Raw genomic sequence first — 23,180 nt, 5'->3', positions numbered from 1 at the left:
TGCAAGAGTAAAACCTTTTGACATTTTCCTTCCTTCCCTGAGGAAAACAAATCTCAGTTCCTGGGATATTGCCTTCTGCTGCCTCTGTGATTACTGGGGCGAGGAATTCCTTTAGGCCTTTTGCCTTATTAACCTCATCTGTCACCAACTTTCCATTCCCATCTCTCTCCATTCCTGTTCCTGTATGTCACCTACCAGAGGATCTTAATTTTCTAAATGCATATCTAATATCACAAAAACATTTGGCAGGTCTCTAACCTTTCCAATGCCGATACAATAAATACATTTTCTTTTTTTTTTTTTTTTAAGCAAAACCCTGGCATTAGTTGCCGAGCCACATACCCTTAGCATCTATTTTTCTTGCTCAGTGTGAATAGTCAGAGACCAGCCACAGAAGAGCATTTGTGATGAATGTTCAGATGTGCAGGAACACAAGGCTAAACCCCAGAGAAAGAGTGAGGGGCTGAGTGGGATAACACCTGACTGTCATAGTCCCATGGATGTGCTGCTTGGATGGGACCACTGGAGTCTTCTGCTCACAGCAGGGTGGTTGGACATCAACACTGCATCAGGTCAGCTGTGGCTTTGTTCAGCCAAATCTTATAAACTGATGAGGAGGGTGACCTGTCCCAGTGCTGCACCACCCTCCTTGTGGAAGACCTTTTTCTAATGTCCAGTGTCACCTTCCCAAGCCACAACTTGTGGCTCCTGCCCCTTGTTGAGGAGGCTTTGGCTCCATCATCTTTGTAACTCTTCTTCAGTTAGTTGTAGGCTGCCTTAGCTTGCTCCTCAGCCTTCTCTTCCCCAGGCTGAACAGCCTGAGCTCCCCTTGTAGGTCCTATGCTTCTTAGCTTTAGGCTTCTAATCAGCTCAGGTGTTTTTCTCCGGACCCTTGCCTTTTTCTCCACATCCCTCTTGAATCAGAGGGCCCCAAAGCGGGCACAGTATTCCAGGCACAGTCTCACCAGCGCTGAGTACAGACAGACAAATCACAAATTTCCACTTTCCTTCATTTGCAGTAAGGGTGCAGGGTTCATCCAAATTCATTTTGAGGTCCACCGTAACCACCATGCCCCCTCCAGCACAGCCGTTACTCAGGCAGTGGCCGTCTATGGGGTTAGCCTGCCCCAGGCACTGGGCTTTCTGCTTCTCCTTGCTGAACCCCGTGAGGTTGCCCTTTGTGCAATGCTCAGCGTCCCCAGCTTTGCCTTTGAATCAAAGCTCCGCAGCTGATGGTGCCAAAGGCTTCTCCTGATTTGGTGTCATCCACAATTCATTAAGGGGCTGCCTTCTGGCCCATCACACAGCTCTTTGATGAAGATACTGAGCAAGTGTTTGTGCAGCAGCAGTCCCTGATGTGCTCTGCTTGTTACCGCTTCCAGCTGGACACCAAGACATCGATGGCTGCCCTTGGGGCCCAGCAGCCCAGGCAGTGTTCAGCCCACATAAGAAGACCCCTTCTCTATATAGCCAGCCATTTCATCAGAGGAGAGCAGGCTGGTCAAGCATGACTTGCCCTTGGTAAATCACCTTGTCATCCTTCATGCCCTTGGCGGTTCAAATATGTTTCATGAAATTCATGTCTCCCAGCCTTCAGTACCTGCCGGTGAGCAAGTTGTGGCCTGGGCTGCCATTAAAAGCAATCGGGAAAATGGGTCCTTCCAGGTCAGGTTCATCTGAGCCGCTGCAGATGTCAGGTTTAGAGTAAGGTAAATTTGTCACAGAAATGCCAGTTTCCTTTCAGTGACATGAGCAGGTCACAGGGTGCCTGGCTTGATTTCAGACAAATACTGCTTCTTGTGCCTTACCCTTAACTCCTCATGCAGTGTGCAATCCCTGGTCTTCTAGCTCACTGCAGACTACCTGAGGGTCTCAAAGCCTAACTACAGATTCCTGTAACAACATGAAAAGAGGGGGGGGGGGGGGGGGGGCGGGAAGTGTATATCGCTTCCCGTGTTTGTTCTACCTTTGCTTTCACATACAAACCAGTTAGTCACTGAAGCATATGCTGAGCTTTACTTGCACAAGCAGCCTCAAAACAAGGCTCCTACAGAAGCCAGCATGCAATGTAGCTGGCACAAGAAGCTTTTAAGTTTGGAAAGTGAGTATCATATAAATAAAAAAAATTAATGTCATAGAGAGGGAATTTCTCGATATTTTTTAACCTTAACGATCATACAATGTTATAGCAGCATTAAGAATATAGACTCCTTATTGCTGTTAATTTACATTCCTCCTTTTTATTGTCCTAAGTGGATTTTGAAACAGTATTTGACAACACTTGATTTTCATACATTCCTTTCATACATCTGTAGGTTTTTCTTACATTTGCAGATTTGTTCAGATGTATTTTGGCTTAGATTTCTGTCTGAGAAACATTTAGCTATCAAGGCATTTTGATTGTCTCACTGGAGAGGATTTGAAGCCTGAAAGTAAAAATCTGTATATTTGGCTGCAGAATGAGTTTGTTAAACACACAAGAATAGAGCGTAACCTTTACTTTACAACTAATACTTCAAGAAAGTAACATGTTTAATTAAAAGTCATGCTAGAAACATCAATTCTTAATTTTCTAGGTCCCATGTGTGCGTATTGGCAAGTGTATGTAGATAGCCTCTTGTTACAATGAAAGTTCAAACTATCTATATTAAATGGGAATTGTATGGTTCAATACTCATTAAGTCCCTTTGTGGATGTTATCATTTTCTATTAAGTTTTTTTTGTGTTTGTTTTTTGTTTTGTTTTGGGTTTGTGTTTTGTTGTTGTTTGTTGTTGTTTTTTTTTAAATATACAGTCCACATAAGTGGAAATGGTTTTTTACAGCTTAAGGCTGTGAGCAATTGATTTTGTGGAGGTTTGATGGTGAAGCCAAACCCCCTTATATCAAGGATTAGATGTATAATGATATATTCCGGTTCTCAGGTAAGCATCCTACCAAACAGGCAGCAAAATATCCTGGGTGTAGCCTGCCTGCCTGCCTGCCTGCCTTCTTGTTAGAGCGTTTCCGCTTCAAGCAGCATATTTAACTATTTAGCCATGACGCAAGGTAAACTTTGATCAGATGAGACTCAAGTTTCTGTCCTCACTCCCGTGAATTCTGAGAGACATCCACACAACAGAATGGGTCAGCAGGAGAGACCAAGGATATCTCATGCCAAAAGACCTTATGATTTGGTAGGTAGGGTACTGGTCTGGGAAGCAGGAGAGGTTTCCCAGGAAGAGGGAACCGAACGTGGTCTCCAGCTTCCTTGAGCTCTAACCCAGAGGCATTAGCTAGCAGGAAGCCTCACAGCTGACCTGGCTTGTGGGATTTATCCCCCAGCTCCACCTCATTTTCAAGCTCTGCATTTCCTCTTTTTCACAGATCAGTGACGGCAGATGCTGTGGTGCTCAGTTCTATGTAGCTGTGAAAAAGATGGGCAAAACAGACGCAGGGAGATAGGAACATGCAGCGCTCTGACAAACCGGGCACGCAGAGGTCAGGGGACAAGAGAAGAGGGTGAGGGCGGCAGAGGACTTCTGGGCGCTGAACCTATGCACTAGTCGCATTTGTTACCACCGTATTGGTTTACCCAAGCTATAAATTGGAGCCAGCTTGGATCCAGCATGGTGTCTTAAAGCACGGCAGCACTTGCGCTAGGGTTGGCCATGCTGTTTCCAGTCTGGTGTGTGAGCACAAAAGCCCATGTTGCATCTCTGCACCGTGTTCCTCAGTGCTCCAAAATTTAGGTGGCCCTTTAGCTTGAACGTGGGGCCAAACACGATCGAGGTTTCATGCTGTGCTGTATCAGGAATAGATGCATTGTGCAGATTTACCCCACAATTATCTTAATTAAAACTGGCTTCTGGTCTTACAGGTCCTGAAGAATGTCAGCTGTCTCAGTACTCAAAAGTTCACCACTCGCTTCCCAGATTGCCCCAAAATAACAAATGCCAGCTTTTCCCTATGTCCCAGTACTGGGACATGACCACATTGCATCAGACCTGCTCCCCCATCAGACAAGGGAAAGACAGCTCTTGAAGCTCATCATTCCTGTCTAATTTTTGAACTATAATACAAAAGACAAGGGAGGATGACACCTCCTGCTCTTGGCAGATTTAATTCTAGTCCTTCTCCTCCACCACCCACCTGCCCCATGCACAGTCCTAGGGTGACCAAAACCCACTTTCATTTTTCTTTATCAACAATCTCACTTCCAAAATGTCATGTAGTTCTAACTGTGCTGAATTTGGGTGAATATTATCTTTTTCCACTATCACCTACAGACCCCACACAGGCAGCTGCAGGCCATAGAAGCTTGATTTTTAAAGTAATTGATATTTCCAACAATTTTCAAAAGGTTAGGAGGAGGTATTACTGATGCTTCTTCACAATACTGTACACTATGTATGTTACGAAACCTGCACAGGCATCAACTTTGAATTACAGTATTGACTTTGGCATTTTACTCTGGATACATCCCCCCTTCTTAAGACCTCATGACAAATGCACTTGTATCAAGGAGACAGCTGTATCTTTAACTATAACGTTTTAATTTTCAGTCTGGCTGCTAAAACAGAAACTGTCTTCAAAGACTTAGCCAAATCCTGGCCTCTTAAAATTCAGTAATAAGATCACAGTGGTTTTGACCATCTCACTTTAATTTAAAACACTTATTGCCCGATGCTGCTTTTACTCAAAAGAAATAATTTCAAAAAATGGAATACCCAATTAATACAAAAGAAATAGAAGATTTATTAGCAATCTCTCCCCAAACTCATTATTTAGTAAACTTTCAACAGCTGTTCACTAGAGAGATATATGACCTGCCTTAGTAAATGATTTAGCTTAGCATTCAGTCTCAAAAAGTGACTGCTAACAACTGCTTGAGGGAAAAATAAAATACACAAGCCTGTAGAAGGCAAAGGTAGGATAATCTGATCACTAGACCAGTTTTAGCACAAAGTTCACCGAGCGGTATTAGGTATGGCTAGAGAAACCTAAAGTTGCTTTTCTTGCACCTTTAGCTATACCTGAGCACTCCTGCGATTTCCCTCAATTGCCCCACTGTTCCCAGAAGGGAGCCTGCTCCTTGCTTTCCACAGCACGCAGTGGAAATGAGTTCCAGGGGCCAATTACATGTTCTGTAAAAAGCTGTTTCCCTGCGCTACATTCATGTTTTCCACCTTTCAGTTAAGTTCTTCAGCTATACAATAAAAAGCACAGAAATGCTGGCTCAGCCCTTCATTAACTTATTTCTAACCCTCTCCCTTCTGTTTCGCCCTTCTCTGAATCTTCTTAGCCTGCATTAGATCTTGTTAGTGAGGGTAACAGTACCTTAAAATCATTCCAGAAAAGAACTCACCACCAGAAACACCATTTATTATGTTCCATTCCATTCTCAGTAATTCCCATCAACATTCATTTTTGTGACTGTAACTTTATAGAGCGTTCCCTTATGTACAGTGATATACAAGGTTCTGTTCCGAGCTGACACATATAAAATCTCAGGCACGTGCAAGAAAAGCTGTCTGTATTTGTCTCAGTGCTTCATGTTTATCAAAGTCTGCCACGGCATTGCCTCCTCACCCTGTCAGTCCCAGCTGCAGTTCCTGGTAGCATCCCCTCGACCTCACCAACCACAGGAACCATCGGAGGACTTGGCAAGCATTGCTGCGCCAGCAGGCACTCCTTCTTCTCATGAATGCTTTGTGTAAAGCCAATCCCGATACAAACCACCAGGGTTCACCTTTCCAATTATACCTTTTCTCCTTTCTTTTTTTGTCCCTCAGACTGTTTTACAACATTACACTTCTTATTCCAAAGAATATGGGTGTGGGTTTTTTTTTCTAGAATAAAAAGGTTTTTGTAATAAACCCTGCAAAAATATTTAATTCAATCAGTTTTTTTTCATTGCCTTACCAAGAATCTCAGATAACAGTAACAGAGCAGCAGAACAACTTTCCTCTCCAGAGATCAGTCTGCACTACTATATAAGGTGGGTGTTGGGTTTTTTTAAATTCTACTTTTAACTATGAAGTATATTCCTTGGTCACATGCACAGCCTTTTTAGCAAGCACACTAAAAGACGCTCCCTTTAAATCCTTTCACAGAGTAGGCTCTTTTTAAAAATGCAAGTTTATGGTTCATGCTACTGAGGTGGTCACTTCATTCCCAAAGCCCTTCAGGACACCCGAGTTGATTCCAGTCGGGTGGCTGACGTCAGTTGGCTTCAGCAACTCTTTTGACATGCCAAAAATCCATTAGCTTCATCAGCAGAAAAGAAAGAGCTGACTGGTTACCTTCCCGTTACCATTTGGATCGAACCCTGAGGCAAAGAAGCTTCCACATTTTAATGTTTTTCTTAATTTTTCTTTAAACCCCAGATGACTCGGCATGCATATTCCTCCTTCGGCTTCCCATCTCCAACAAACTGCAACGAATGCGTTTACATCGCTTTAGATACTCACCTGAAAACAGAATGTTTAGGATGCTAACGTGTTACTTGCGGCCATTCCTTGGGTTTGGGGGTTTGGTTTGGTTCGTGGGCAGGTTATTTTCAAAAGCCTTCACAGGCTTTAGCTGAACTAATCCTTAAACCTCACACATACGGATGATGTGCTTCATAACTTACCCTGGCCACGAGCATGCATAAATGAAGTCAACATACAATACAGACCTCTGAAGTCCACAGATGCACTAGTCTAAACATACACTAGGTTACTACGTCAAACGCCTTTCACACCCAGCCCAGCTGATGGGTGTTCATCCCACGTCCTGGACATCCAAAGTTCACGTCCATCCGGTGCTAAAGAATCACTCTTGTTCAGACATGTGAACGGGAACCCAACAGAACCCGCGTGAGGGAGACTCCATTTCACGTTAACTTGCTGGCACAGTAAAACCCAGAGAAAGAGGGGCAGAGCAAACAGTCCTTCTTGGGTAGAATTTCTAAAATGTTCCAAGTTTAAATGCAGAAAAATGCATTAAGTATTTGTTTGGATCCTTAACTTCTTTAGAATAACCTAGTAACAAATTACCAAAACTACCTTAAAAACCTACTTGAGGGTAAATTTTCCAGCCCACCCACAATTATGCCTCCAACCTCCTTTAGAATCCACTTCCTGCTTTGATCCATCAAAGGCAGAGGCAGCAAACACATTGAGCAGATTAAGTCCCATTTGCTTTCCCAGACTTCAGAAGAAATAGGCACTCTTCCAATAAGCTAACTGAAGCCAATCTGTACCCTCATTTTTCCATAGCTGGCACCCTAGACAGTGAAAGTCAAATTAAGTGACAACTGTAAAAAAAATCCAAAAAACTGTGTCTAAGTTAGGGAGAACACAGTGGCAACAGAGGTGAATATGAAAGCGAGTATCATTTCCAGCTAAAATGGGCTGCAAGAGCAGCCTTCAGTTCATCGCAGGCGCGTTGTGCTGACACCCTGTCGAGCCCTACAAAGTACCAGCCTTTGCGAAGTGCTCAGGCAGAAGCCTCATCTCTTCACCTCGCCAACTACTGAAATCTGAAACGACCTCCACGGTTTACTGAACGCAAAACAATTAAGCGTCAGATAGCTGTGGAGTATGCGCTTGCAATGATTATCTGTGTAGTACAGTTTTATCAATGAGTTTACGCATATCTACACATCTGGGAAAAATAACATACATACATTTACTTAGCACACAAGTATCACAAGCATCTCTGCAAACATTTGTACCAGATGCTTGCAAGCTATGAACACGAGGCTTTCTTATTTTCTGTGTACACAAAGGACAGAGTCAAAGTTAATTTTCATCTTTAATAAGCTCATGATTCTTTGTTACTTAATACTCTGTAAAAAGGTATTACAGATTGATCATTATTGCAGTGACTTCTAAAGAACCTGGACAGCCATGAGGCTGAAATTACAGTATCATATACATTATGTAGTCATTGATACTATCTACTACAGCATGAAGAAAAATACTTTTAAAATAAACAGTATTTAACTGAAAACATAGAAATGGAGCTTTCTTTCTTACAGTATGGCTACATATCTATATTCCAAGAATTAACATTTTAAAAAATGCTAGATCTTGAAAGGTCATACATAAAAAGAGTCATGATGAAGATGAACCAGTTTTGCCCAGAAATGCTATAATGAGCACTGCACAGTTTTTCAGCAAATTCTAGTTTTGCCAAGCTTCAAGAGGCAAAAGCCTGAAATGTAAAAGCTTCCAAGTTGTCTAGCTAGTCCACTCGTCTTGCTCTGGAAGGACCAGTGACCCACACTGCTTATAGACAGCCTGTCACCACAACCGTTCTTTGCCGACATGAATGCCATCAGGAATAGAAGATTCAGGTCCTTAGGATGCCAGGCCTAACAAAAAACCTCCAACAAATCCACCGGACACCACGATGTTTTGTTTGATAAATTCTGTTGACTGAGAAGAAAAATAATACTTGTAAAGAACTGAGTTAGTTGTGTCCGATTGTAGCATTTAACACTTAATCACAAGTGCCTGGAAACAAGAATACTAAAATTAGGGAGAGGGGTGCAGGGGAAAGCAATGTGTTTAAAAACATATAAAGCTAGGTGGCAACTGCTGGCACCAAGGGAGTGAAAACTGAGACTCAGCTGTCTTTAACAATATATTTAAAATACAGTTAGTATTTTCAAAGTCAAAATACAGAGGAACTGTCATAGCAATTTCATGCCAATACCACTCTTGTTTTGATTAAAACAAGACAGATGTTTTACAAACTCCCTTGGCAAAAAAGCATAAGCACCACCATGACTTCGATTTTAATCACATGAAAAACGTTTAAAAACAAACCAACTGTTTTTTGGAAGACTAGATCACTGGAAAAGAGATATACTTCACTCCATTATCAGCCAGTTTCCTAACAACTTCATTCTACAAGAAACACTCAGGTATGATGACATTTGTGTACAGTGTCTCATGAACTAATAGCAGAGTATAACACGGTATATCAAACGTGCCATTTCATAAATCCTCCACTTCAAACACTTCAGATAAACTATTAATACACAATTAGAAGAAAGTAATAAAATATGAGAAAAAAGAAAAAGCTAGAATAAGCTAGAAAACCATCTCTCCAACTTCCACTTCATATTCACATTAAAATGTAACGTAATTGTTATCAGCCTCTGTGCAACTCCATACAGGTTACATCTGAGTGTGTTAGTGTGGCTGCTGTTACACTATCTGCAGCATCTTCCAAGCCAGGATTCACAGTCACTAAGAAAGCAGCTCAGATGGCCTGTATGAAGTGTGAAAATATGTGGAAAAGGCTAAACGTACTTTTAAAAAAACCCCAAAGACCAAATAATTAAAGTCTTCAAACGACAGAACAAAATAGCCCCAGTGACACTCATCAGTATCACAGGCTACCTCTTTTCAATGTAGTACATAACTGACAGATTCCACAGACAGACATTCTTGGAACTGTATAAAAATGAGGTAAAAACCACAACTCTAGTTACGAAGTAGTCCTAGCTTTTATTCAGAAAGAAAGGTCAGTCTTGTACAACCAAGTAATTCTGTTATCAGCAGTCTAAGAAAATTTGTCTTTTGTCTTTGTAGCCACCATGTTTTAACCACAGTATCTTCAACTTTTTACTGTGTCATGACCCCACTGGCTTTCTCGCTAGCCAAGAATCCACACAGACTAAATGGCAAAGTCAGTAGCAGTCCATAAGCCATATCAGCTGTAGAAATGCATTAACTTTGAAGTGTTTGTGTCATCTTTAAGAGTGAAAAAATAGAATGCTAAATGAATAAAAGAGAGAAAAATCTGATAACTTTTAATAAAATATACAGCCAGAGTATTTCTGATGCCTTCCAGTTTTGCACCTGCATTTTCAATTAATCATCACCTGCAGCTGAAGGTAAGAAAAACCGGCTGGTAGAAAAGAGTTTATCACCTTAGGCTTACCTCTTCAATTAAAGTATTGATTTCCGGTGCTGCCTTATTTGCACGTTTTTTTAACTGCTTTTTTGCTTTGTTTACATCTTTTTCAACTCTCTTCCAGTCAACTTGTACATATCCACTATGACTAGCGATCTAGGAAAATAAAGGGTATTTAGTACAATTGTCATTAACATTTTACAAGTCAAAATACAGTTTCTTAGTGCCTACAAAGTTGGAGGGGTGTGGGGTTTTTTTTTATAGTTACAGATACAGGAAAAGAGATTGTTCAGTTATAGCAGGTACACTGCTTCAAACACTAATATTTTCCACAGTAACAGCAGTTCAAATTAGAACAAGCAACAGCAAAGTTCAGTAGACTCTCGTTAATTTTACCCATTCTCTATTTTTCAGCTATAAAAGGTTTAAATAAAAATGTTTTTCCTTCAGCATTTACTGTAACTTTACTTGTAAGAAAACCACAATCATAGGACAACAATGAAAAAACTCTTTAATTTCAGCTTCTTTCAGAATTGTGGAATTCTGATTTGTGAGAGGGTATCTGGGGCTAATCAGAATCATCCTTAGAAATACTGAAAACCATTATTTTGTCCTACATCATTTAAAGTGTCCAACAAAAAAGTATTAGATACAAGAGAATTCTCATACTTTCTACAACACAAAGCCAGTGAGTAGAAAAATAACATGACCTGAGTACAGCACAAGTTCTGTAACATCAGCAAAATGAGTAAGTTTTGGGGGATTGTTCATACCAATTTACACTTGAACTCCCAAAATGCTTAAACATCCGTGAGATTTTGCCTTATTTCTGTGACTAAGATTTGATCCTGGAAACAAGTAAGATGTTCTGTTACTTGACCAACACTGACAGTCTGACCAATTTCTTTAAGACAATTCACAAAAGAAATAAATATTTAAATGTTTATAAGATCACAGCTTAAAAAAACCCCAAAACAATCAGGCAATTACTGCATGCTCTAGAGAACAGTTAAACAACTCACTGGTTGGGAAAAAAAAAAACAGAGAGAAGGAAACCCCCCAAAACTAACGATTACTGCTTATTTAACTGCTAAGACTGATAGATACAGACCACTGACTTTACAGGGTAAATGACTGTTATACCAAAAGTTCTTCATAAAGAGTGAGATTTCTCAGGTCCTTCTTAAAGTCATGTTTGGCAGATTTATGTCACTTACGTAACAGTGTTCTATGGAAACAGTACAATTGGTAAATCAAAGTCACAGATGATGAACTTTCACGGAACACATTTAAATATACAATTTATTAGGTTTGACATAAAAAGAAATGTTTCATACTGCTTACTGGTACTGAATTTTGACTTTCACATACCATATAACTAAACGTAGACCATCTAGCTTGTTTTACTACAGCCACAATAAGTAAGCAAGATACCTTACCACAAATAAGAATTTCACGATCCTGAAAGACTAAAATGAAAAAAGTCTCAGACAGATTTTGTCTGAATTCAAAACAAAGCTCCTAAAAGACCACCTATGTAAGAAAGTAAATTTCAGTTTCCATCTTTGCACAAGATTAAAAAAAAACAATTAACTGGACAAATGCAAAATTAAGTTACTATATTCGTAACAGATTCATTGACCTTGACTGCCTATTGTAAAACCATTTATCCACAGGGGCACCGGTGTTTATGCAGGGATAGCTAACTAATGACTGTCTATTATACAGTATGAAAACATAAAACTGGTTTTAAAGCTGTACTGGTTGCACATCCAGTCACTGGATGACATACCAGGAACAGAAAAGGCTGCACACTGGGGCAATTTTTCTTTTATGAATTTAACATTATTACAAGAATTTCAAAAAGGCCCAAACATTAAGTTAGTGCCTTCTAACTCATAAAACTGAAAAGTAAATATGGACTGATCTACCCAGTCAACAAAATGTATGAAATTAATATATTTGCTTGCTCATTAAAAAAAAAAAAAATTCTAAGTAAAAGGACTTTAAAGGAAGTATTTCATTAAGACTAGTTTAATTAGCTCAGTTATCTATACAGTACAAAGATGAGGCATAATTTTTTAATTAAGTTCTGTTTAGCTCTGCAGTAGTTACAACTTCAATTTGTACCAAAACTCCAGTGTACACAATAAAAATTATACTTTTCTCCCTGAACTTAGCAGCAGAGATCTTAAGTTCTGCTTTTGAGCATTTGTACACATCTATGAAATAAGCAACAGAGATCAATGTTTTCAATGTAAGATCTATAACTGAGAAGAAAAAAAATGTTGTACTTCACTGCAGTGATAGTCAGAGCCTGCGTCGTATTGGCTTTGGCTGCAATCCTACTAATTACATAACTTTGTATACAAGCGCAGAAATAATCCCACTGGACTCAAATGCTGGTGAGACAGCTTTCAATTTTTAGACCCTAATACATCATAAAAAAATTATTTGCTTTCAACAGTAAATTTACATAAACACAATTTCTTAAAAGTTCACTAGTATTCTTAAACCCAGCCCCTACAATAACAAACTAAAATAACACTCCATTATCAGTTCCATACTTAAGATAAAGAGTCATCTAAGTCTATACATATAGATCATGTCTCTTAAAAAAAGACATGGGGGTGGGGTGCATCTATTTCTGTATATACAGAAATCTATCTAGAGAAGTACATATGATAATGGCATTATATATATTATATACATACATCTCTCTCTCTCATGTATCACATTAGTAAAATTTATTTTTGTTCAAGACCTTCCAAAACTGTTGAAAAAAAGAATTCATTTTTTCCAAAAAGGCAATTGAAAAATACATCATTGCAGGAATACTAAAAATAAGTGCATCTTTCAAGAGAGAATCTGGATGGGAAGATGTCATTTTGGGAGTGATACTGGAGAGGTATGCTAGCACTTTGTTATTGTGAAACAGTATTAAGACTAACGAGCAAAAAATATTTAAGAGTAAAAATTGTATATGGTAAGATGGGACAAAAGAGTCTTAATTTCCTCAAAGACAAAAATCTCTCATACTAAAAAAAAGTCCAGCTAAGCCCAGAAGATACACGTGAGCTCCCTGTGCTCAGCTGCTTGTGTAGCACACAGAAACCATGCGCACTTTTAAGTATCTTCTGGTATTTAGATAGGTAGCAACCCCCATCACACTCAACCAGTTTCCGGAACAGATCTGACAAGTCTCTAACTTCAATACATAAAGAAAATGAGGGACTGAGAAATGACACAACCTTTTTTTTGTAAGAGTTAAACTGCAGAGGCTGTATCTTCAGCCGTCATCTGCTAGCACAGCTCCACTGTAACCACTGAAACTACTCCAATTTACAAAGACAGAGAAACCATACCCCTCCATTTCATGTCAAAACCTGCCAGAAATACGTTATTTCATTAAAAGGTCAACTTCCAACTACCATTTGCTTTGGCTGTTCCACAGAATGTTCCCTCAAAGTCTGCACACAACTGTCAAGTGGGATGTTCAAGGCAAAACTGAATACAACTCTTTCTTATTAAGTCCCCACCCCTAGAAGCATGTTGTTCTCTCCACCCTTCACTGAAATGCCACATCATCATCATCATCATCATGGCATGGTATCAACAAACCACTCTACGAGATACAGCCAAGGATATTTTAGCATTTAGCTTGCCTCTTGTGTTGTTTTCAAAAATTTACTTTTTTAAAGTCAGAAGATAATTTAATGAAGCATTGAATCAATTGTATGTTAACAGGACGAGGCAAAATATATTAGTGAAAGCACAAATAACTGACCCCCCCCACAATTTTATGATCAAATAATAGTCAACACACAATGGAAAAACTTGTAATTTTTACGCTGACTGCAGAGCAAAAAGCAATGAAACCACTATTAAGCATACAGGAGTTTAAAAACACAGAAGAGAGAACAGGCACTCATTAAGAGCAACTGCTTTTAACCACTTCATTATAGCAGAACCACGTGAGTTCACACTTCCCTGCTCTTCAGGATTTCACTGAACTGTGCTGTATAAAACAGAAGTTATCCAAGGAAAATTCTGTACTTGTTATGAGAAATGAATTATATTTTCCTTAATACAGTATATGGATATTGCTCTCATACCAGCATATTTGAAAAACTACATCTATTTCAATAAAAAGGATAGCTAATTGTGCTGGATATTTCAACAGCTTAATTTGATCAAAGATGTGATAATAGATCTTCATTTTGAGACTATGAAAATTCTTTAATATCATTTTTATTCTCTTCCTCAGACTACTTTTCATTTAATCTGTATTAAGACTGAAAACCTTTTAGATCACTTACAAAAATCTGACAAATCTTTTTTGCTTCTTGTACAAACTGACACTCCAGAAATGTATTGCTTTCAGTTTGCTACTAGATTTTTTGAAAAGTCATTACATGCTGAAGAAAAAAATACATATTTTTTTTTAATTTCAGGACTGAAATGATTCACTGAATGGGCTTTAGCCAAGACTTTTGCCTTCTGTAGTTTTTGTTTTAGCACACAATTACAATGTCAATAGTGCAATCAGCAGTTGAATGAAATCTGCAACTTCAGAGAAATTTACAGATAAAAAGGAAGTTTCTAGTCATGTGCTGAAATGTGACTCTGCCCACTCAGGGGAAGTGCTGAACATGTATTCATACAGAAATTAAATTTACAATGTGTGATCTTTAAATGAAAAAATTAAAGACTACGGAAATGTAATTACACTATAGAATTTATGACTCACCTTTAAAATGCAAAACATTCTGAATTAAAAAGAAAGACCACGGCATTTACTTCATTCCCTTCCAAGAGAATGTGGTCTTACTTAATTAAAGATATCGACAACTCAAAATATGAAACTCATTTTTGCTCATGAATAGTATCTCTTTTCAGATACACTGTAAATGAGATCAACTAAGAAATCAGATACTCAAACTCATGACAAATAAGTTTTATGTAACGGAAAGCTCTCCAAGCATCACAGCTCAACAAGCAAAAACACTGCGCAAGTAATGTGTTTTAAACAATTTCTAGTCTCCTTTCTCTACAGGTCTTAGTTTTAACTTTTCAGCTTTCTGTAGTTGGAAGTACTAACGAAGGTACCTGCAGGCAACATTGTCTACCTGCTACCCCTGGATGCCAGCCCACCGTTCTGTAGGCTCTTCAGTCATACTTAGGTTAGAATTGTCATTAAAAGAATTAAGACCAGTGGCACACAACACAGGAAGAGGGATTCAGATCCTAAAGTCAACTGGATGAAAGAGGTGACAAGTACTTCAAGATCCACTGTGTGTGTGTATATATATACCTCAATAAATGATTAATTCTTCCGTCATGATCCAGAAATACACATTATGGGCTAAAGATGTCCAAAGTACTCCATCACATTGATTCATTTGCTGGCATAGCGCATCTTGCCAAAAATTTACATCTGTATGGTCTTAACTATTTCAGATTCAGCACCCTTGTAAAATTCATCCCTATGTTCAGGTACAAGCCCAATAACCAGTGATTTCCAGATTCAAAAAGGTCATCAATGTACAATGGTGAAGTGGAATGAATGCTACTACTGTAAAGCTTCGTGTCGGAACTATTTCTCTTTGACTTTTTGCATTGTGGATGCATTTCCATTGCTTTCGAGTAACTCAAAATAAAATACACTTCATATTTGTTGAAAACTTAAACCAAATAGTTCCAGGAGTCCACATTCTCACACAGACTGCTGCAGTTCTATGTTGTAAGTTTAGTACATGGCTTAAAAAAAAACCCAACCCAAACCTAAACCCAGTAGCGAACATGATTATGAAGAAAGTTACAAGTACTTCACACAGCTGTGATGTTTTGATGCATTATGCAGCAACAATCACAGGTACTACCCAAATCTTCCAGATCACTGGTTGACTGCAACAGCCATTACAATCAAAGGAGTAACTGGAAGTGGGATACACCTTTCAGAAAGCCTCCAGGGTGATGCTGAAAAGATTAAATAAATTAAAAAAATATATATCTTTAACAGCCTGTCTCAAAAAATGGTATATGATTGAACCTAAGTAGGCACCGGTCTACTTCCTCTGGAATGATTTGAGGAAAAATGACAAGCTCATGGGCATTAAAACATGAAAAAATGCCAGTAAAAAAATTAAGAATTACTTGGCATCTTACAGAAGGGTATGTGCAATTCTCCATCACTTAAAAAGTTTCATCATCTAATTTAAAGGCTTTTTGGAAATATGACCTCCCCATACCACAATACCTGATGAAAAATGGAAATGGTCGTGCCAGAGAACATCATTAAAAATTTTTGGATGTGAAATCCAACTGAACAGAGGAATGCAACGATGCTATCATAAATCAGCAAAGCTTCAGAGGTTCAACAGATATAACTAGTATAGTACAGCATGGGGAGAAAAGACAAAAACACGGCTTCATAATGGGACCAGAGCAAGTGTTCCAAGCAACTGCCAAAGAAGCCTACTTCTTCTAAAGCACTGATAAAATTCTCAAACCTGTTTAATATAAACTCAGCTTAAATTCCTTATCTCCCTAACCACAAGTTTACAGGAAATTCCTCTGATGTGACAACACTGAATCACATACAGCATCTCAGCTTCTGCACACCGGTTTCTTTTGGCTTACTACAAACTATTTTACAGGACAGTGTAGATTCTGATTCACCATTCATTTTTTAGAAATGTGTCTTTTGTACACAATATTACAGCTGAAATGTAAGTTTTTGACTGATAAGACTAAAAAGATGAAGTAGATAAGAAGCCTTCCTAATTAAATTTTACCCAACAGCTGTGTTTTTCCTATTGTTTAGTAAATAATATTTGCCAACTTAGAAAGCATGAAATGCTACATACTTGAAGCAGAAGAAAGCCACCACCTACTGCAGTTGCTGCAAGCTTTCCGACTTTCTGGAACAAAAATCCCGCACACCTTAGGAGAACAAAACAAAAAAAACCCAGTCCAATGAAGTTGTCTGCTGAAAAATGCCACACTCTAAAATTCCCAACTACAACTATTATTATTTTTAATTTAACAAAGCAACTGTATCATTTCACATTTTAAAATTTCAAAATCAGAATATTTAATACAAACAATAATTAAGAATACCTAACACAAGTCAACATGAGTAATGGTTGCTAATTCGTGGCTGTCCGATGGCCCCTTTAAAGTATGATTGAGATCTCCAGACCTCGTCTGCACAGAAAAGCTGTATGCTCCTATTAAATGTAGCATGTTAATAAAGCACAATGTAGTAATATGAAAGTGCCACTATAACTGTTCCCAAATGGTAATTACCAAAAGGTAAATATATTCTACCATCATTTATATTAACTACACAACCCATAACTTAAGTATCTCAGGTAAAAAGAAGTTACATCCTTACCACAACACTTAAAAACCAGTGGGGCCCCTCTACTGGGACACGGCCTCAGTCTATTTTTAATGGGATCAAGGCAGCCAGAAAATTAATTATCTTGTTTGCAGTCTCCCCTCTCATATCAAACACAGAGCTGCACAGATATTGATACAGAATAGTTTGGGCAGGAAGGGACCTCTGGAGGTCATCTCGTCCAGCGGCCTACCCAAAACTGGGCCACCTGCAAAGTCCAATCCAGCCTCCAAGCTAAATCAGGTTGCTCAGGGTCCTAACTTGGGCAAGCGCTGAGTTTTTCCAAGGCTAATGGTTCCACAACTTCCCTGGACAACTCTGCTGGTGTCTGACCTGCCCCCCTGCCGCCCCCAGCCCACACACAGAGGGAAATTTTCTCCCCCCCTGCACATGAAAAGTAAATTTGTATTTATATACATGAAATGCATAGAGAGGTATATACATCTACAGATACTGAAACACAGTTTCCAGCTTTCAAGAAGCCAGTTTTTATGGATGCCAGATGAACTATTCCCTGGAAGCTTCAGAGTTTATGTATACACATCTAACTTCTAAAAATAATATTAAGGCTACAGAGGCAAAAAACAAACAAAATAAAAACAACCCCAAAAAATCAGACTGAAAGCTAAGCCTACACTCCTCAAAGCTGTGCTGAGCCTGGACGTGACAATTTCATTTTTGGTCTATTTCATCTTCCAAATCTTGCATAATTCCATTTTAAAAGTCACTCTGCTACTATAATGCTGCTTTTCACTGTACTTATCATTTTTTTAGAGTACTAGAATAGAGACATTGCATGAATAACAAATACCTTGACATAACTGCTAAGGCTGTGGCCATATTTTCCAGTTTAAGTTCTTATCTGTACTATCTAGCTTTCACCATGAACTATTTTAGCACAACTATGCTGTGGTATCTCTCTCCAGTTAACATGAGAGCAGACTTAATTTGTACAAAATGGCTCCAGCTGAATTTAGAGGCAAAAAAAAGTCTCTATGAAATGGGGCTCTTAATTAAAAGTATATTCTGCCACAATTTTTTTCCTTTCTCATTCCTTTTACTTATAAAGTATGTCTTAGCCATAATATCATAACTAGATTTATAAATCTATACTAGCAAGGAAATAAGCTTTTCCATACAAACAAAAGCTATACGCAGTAATTTTCCATTTATTCCTTGTATTTTTAAAGCTCTGACATTTCCCTAAATCCTTTTCACAGTAACTGGTATGAATAAATGGTGTTTTACCAATACTACAAAACACTTCAGAATGATAAGTCAAGAGTAATGAGTTAAGAAATTGTTCACACATGGATAATCTTGATCAATGATAAATGAAATCCCGTTAGAGAGGATACATTTATCTGATACAAATAGCCTTGGAAAGGGATCTTCTAACACAGTAAAATGTCTAGGACAGTTACAAAAAGTGATGCTCACTCACCAGCCAGTCACACCACCCATCACAATCTGAGTAGCTACAGAGTATTTTTCTACAATTGGTCCAGAATTCCGGCCAAACACACGATTCCACCAATGGTGACGACGTGCATATTCTGTTAAATCCAACACTTCATAGGAATCATCGTCACTTTCATGCTCTTAAAAGAAAAACAAAACAAAAAGAAGTAATTTTCTCAGTTATACAGTAAATTAACAATTTATGTAAAAAACCCAAACGTTAACAGAATTGGTTATGGTATTAACTGGCTAATCCAATGGTTTAAATTGCAGCATACAGGCTACCTATGATCCAGCAGCTCAAAGAATAAAGAATTTTGAGATTTTATGCCATAATGTTCCAGGTAAGGAAGAGAAGACCACAGGGGGAAATAAAATCTATAAAATCCATCACCAGAAAAGGTGAACAGGGATCTCCTACCTGTTCAAATACAGGAACTAAGATGTATTGGATGAAACTAGCAGGTAGCTTGTTCAACACAAAAAAAGCAAGCCCCTGCTGGAAGCCCGAGTTAACCTGTGGAACAGCTGGCCGCAGGATGCTGTGGATACCAAAAGCTGATGTGGACTCCAAATAACAACAGAAGAAATTAAAGAGGGGGAGATGGACCCAAATGATCTGCCAAAGGCTGTCAGATACAAACATCTTAACCATGGCTAATGAGGTCCTGGGCTGAAAAACATTACAAACATTCTGAGAAAGTAACAATACCTGCTTACCCTGTTAAATCTTTCTTAGATCACCCTGCAGCCAATGGCTTTCAGACACAGGATGCTGGGCTTTCATCTGACCTACTACAATGTCTTTTATGATCTTAAGCAATGTGAAACACGTCAAACTTATGAAAGAGCTCACACATCTCCACTGGACAGACTAAAACTTTGAAAGATTGAGAACCTCTAGCCTAGTGTTTTCCTCAGAGGGCTACGCACTAGCATACACTAATAAACCAAGAAGAGACACTTCTGCTGCTTTTCCACAACAGGTGAAATAGATGAAGCTCGGACTTCCATGAAGCTCCGTATTTGCAGTACAATTCCATCAAATTTTCAAAACAGGCATCCTGCAACTCCAAGTTAAGAGAACCCAAATACCACGTATACTCAGACATCAAAGGGAAGAGATGGCTTGAAAATTTTTAAAGAAAAATATTTTAAAAGCATCATCATAGCTCTACGGACACACATAAATGAACTAAAGTCTACTTTGGTTAAATAGATTTAATGTGAAATGTAAGTTCAGCAATGATACCGGGTGATTCCAGAAAGGAAGAGAAGTTGAATTACTTCCTAGAATTATAAAGTGAGACTGCAGATATGTAACATTAAGAATTTCAGCAGCTGTTTTTAAACTATTACTACAAGTATGGGTAAAAGTTAGAGAATGCAAGAAATACACACGTAGATATGAATTATTTCCCTTTATTATCACCTAAGCGTTCCTGAATACTAGAACATAAATAGCAAGGCCCATAATGCTCAGAAGGTACTGAATGGCCCTTCCAGCTTTAGGGTATCAAGTGCAAACTGTTCAGCTGCTTTTAAGTGGAGGAAAACAAACAGGTTGTCACAGAGCGTCAGCTAATTCTGCCCCTTCATTAGTATGGCTCGGATCAAAACTCACAGAAGTGTAACGCGTCGCGTGGAAAAAGAGAACACGCTAGAGCACCTTCCGCGGGTGGCCGCCGCCCCCTCCCCGCGGGACGGGACAGGGCTGGGCTGGGCTGGGCTGGGCTGGCTGTCCCGGCCGCCGGGCCCTGCCCGTGCAGGAGGGCGGCGCTCGCACGGCCGCGGTGCGGTGCGGTGCGGTGCGGTGCGGTGCGGAAAGGCGCTCCCGCGCCCCGCCGAGGGCCCAGCCCCGCCTCCCCCCGGGACGAGCCAACGACAACAACCTGGCGCGCAGGCGCCCCGCCCGTCCCCTCCCCTCCCCCACCGGCCGCGCGCGCGGCGAGGGGGGGGACGACACGACGGGGACGGGGGAGGGGCAGAGTCCGGGCCATCCCTCCCCCGCCCCCGGGCGCCGGCACCGGGACCGGGCTGCCCCTCGCCCCCGAGAGGAAGGGCGGCCGCCGCGCCGCGCCTCCTCCCCTCTCCCGCCAGGGGACGGTACAGGATGCGTCGCTGCGGACGCACCCGGGCCCGCGGGGCGCCCACTGACCTGAGGCGGCGCGGGGCCTCCGCGCCGCCATGTTGGCCGGTGTTGACAGCGGAGCCGGGCCCGGGGCCGCCTCGCTCCGCCCCCCGCGGGCCGCTCTGCGCCGCCCGCCCCGCGCCGCTCCGCGCTCCCCCTTCGCCGCGGCGCCGCCCCCTCTGCGGCCGCGGGGCCACAGCGCGCGTGCGCCCGCCGCCCTCCCCGCCCCTCCCCCCGCGGCAGCGCGAGGGCCGCCGGGGGCTCTTCCCCGTGGCGGCGGCGCGGGCAGCGCGGGTCCCCCGGTGCCGCGGAGGGTTCTGGGGCGGCAGTTCCCGGGGGGCCGTGGAGGGGGGGCGCGGCGGGGTCGGGTTTGTCCGCGGGCAGCGCCTCGGCGGCGGGGCCCGTCCCCCCGAACTCGCCCGGGCAGGCCGCGGGCCCATGGTGCGGCGCTCCCGCTGCCGTGGCGGCCCGGACGGTTGGGGCCTGGGGCTTCTGCCCTGGGCGGCGGGCCCGGCTCAGCCCGGTGATAGCCGTGCGGGCCGCAGGACGCCTCAGGGTGGCCGTTGCCGCGGGCGAGAAGCGGGGGTGGCAGCGGTCGCGGCTGGACAAGGGGCCGCCCGCAGCCGTAGCGGGGCCGGTTAGGGCCGCCCGTCGCCGTGCCGGGGGCGCTCAACGCCCCTAAAAATGAGCAACCGGGAAGGAACAGCCCAGGCGCCTCAAAGAGCCAAGGTGACATCAATGTGAGCCGTGGAACGTTTCAAAAGATGAAGTTCGGGATCTCCTGACGCCCTGTACTCCCTCCCTGCTTGTAGCAGTGGGTGCTGCCGGTGGTGGCCTGGCGGGCTGAAGGCCACGCTGTTGCGTTTTACTGCTTTTATTTTGGGGTTTTTGTGTGCAGCTCTGTACAACCTTTATAGCCGTAACTTAGGGGTACCATACAGAATGTACAGCTCCAGGAACATTGCAGCAATATGAGCATCAAGAAAGCAAGAGGGTTCAATTATTATGAATAATAACAGAAAATGGGAAATATACGATTTAAAAAGGTTTACTGTTTCTCGTTTGAACTCATGCTGCCAATGCACAAGATGGGCAATTATAATGAAAACAAACCCACTTTTTCCAGTGTCATACAGCTATTTTTTATGGAGCAAGACCCGTGCAACATGCAGACTAAGCACTTAAGATTCTCATCAACCCCTTAATTACACTAACTTTAACAGACATGCAAAAAAAGAATCAAGAAAAACTTATATTCTGTGTAAAGGTACTTCTTAAATCAGCCTTGACATTGAAGTTGGTGTATAAAATTCAGAGTTAGTGTACGAAATAGTGGTTTGGTTATTAACATTTTTATTACAAACATTGGCCATTGTGATAAGCAGGTGATAGCACAACAGGCGGAACATACTATTTTCCTTAAGATTTTCAATAAATCTATTTTTGTATGGAACACAAATGTGTCTTTCATGATTTGTTTTGACAAACACCTAACATCTTTGGACTTTTCATGTTTAAGCATAATTTTTTTTTTTATTCATTTCCCAATAATAACAAAAAGCTTGTTGACTTTTACTACTAAATGATTTGCAATCTTTTTTTCTAACACTAGCAGTTTGTTAAAAAAAAAAAACAACTTTGGAGAGTGTTATGCAGTCCTTATAACTAACAGTGGAAGGAAGTACGCTAATAACACTAAAAAAGCTGCTTTGCTGGCTTCCTTCGTGATGCCAAGACTGGACAAAAGGCAACCCAGGTAACTCATCCGTGGTATCTCTAGAAAAGGTTCCCATTATCTAGGTATTTTGGGTCTTCCTCATTGTTGTCGGTCTGGGTTTGTACCTGAGTGTGTGCATGCATGGTACCAGTTGCCGTAGCAGATGATCTCCTCCTGGCCAGGAGAACGAGGAAGGTGCTTTGGCTACCACAGACAGACTTGCTGGCTGTTGCCAGTTTCACAACTGTTGAGGCAGTTGCAAACCTTACAGCAATTTGTACGGCTGGCTTTCAGCAGCTCTAGTTCTATCTCTTGGGGAGATCCCAGAAGATAATTTTTTTACTACTGTTTACTCTTCTGGCTGAGCGCATCCCTGTGGAGCTCCTGCAACCTTTTCCTTCTCTTGCTCATTGTGTAGGTAAGGCTGGAGAGAATAGAGAGAAAAGGTTTTCAGGATGGTCATTATAGCCATCTGGTTTCATATCATCTCAGTCAGTGCTTTTGATCAGCCCCATCATGATACATAAAATCCCACAAACTCATTCAAATCAAGCGCACACAGGTGCCACCT

General features: G+C 41.0%; 1 protein-coding gene across 2 annotated transcripts; it reads right to left on the bottom strand.

Moving 5' to 3' along the window:
• Positions 1 to 7,761: 7,761 nt before the first annotated feature.
• FUNDC1 (FUN14 domain containing 1) lies at positions 7,762 to 21,077 on the bottom strand. Of its 2 annotated transcripts, none has more exons than XM_080374273.1 (5): positions 20,920 to 21,077; positions 18,745 to 18,901; positions 16,765 to 16,840; positions 9,923 to 10,051; positions 7,762 to 8,406 (listed from the first exon to the last, which is right to left on the bottom strand). In XM_080374273.1, exons 1-5 carry the CDS (start codon positions 20,948 to 20,950, stop codon positions 8,329 to 8,331), a joined length of 471 nt encoding a protein of 156 aa, XP_080230399.1. In that variant the 5' UTR covers positions 20,951 to 21,077; the 3' UTR covers positions 7,762 to 8,328. The 2 variants fall into 2 exon arrangements, with proteins under 2 accessions (XP_080230399.1, XP_080230400.1); XM_080374274.1 differs by lacking the exon at positions 20,920 to 21,077 and adding an exon at positions 20,431 to 20,900.
• Positions 21,078 to 23,180: the final 2,103 nt, after the last annotated feature.

The sequence above is a fragment of the Falco punctatus genome (genome assembly GCF_963210335.1).
Source record: "Falco punctatus genome assembly, chromosome: 2".
NCBI lineage: Eukaryota > Metazoa > Chordata > Aves > Falconiformes > Falconidae > Falco > Falco punctatus.
Note: the sequence above shows the minus strand (reverse complement) of the source record. Positions and strands in the feature narration are given on the sequence as shown.

Coding starts and splice junctions, on each gene's coding strand:
- FUNDC1 (XM_080374274.1), bottom strand. CDS start 20,761: ATGGCCCGGACTCTGCCCCTCCCCCGTCCCCGTCGTGTCGTCCCCCCC. Junction 10,052..16,764: donor GTGGCTTTCTTCTGCTTCAA/GTATGTAGCATT, acceptor TTATTTTCCTAG/ATCGCTAGTCATAGTGGATA. Junction 8,407..9,922: donor TCAATACTTTAATTGAAGAG/GTAAGCCTAAGG, acceptor TTTTCTTCTCAG/TCAACAGAATTTATCAAACA.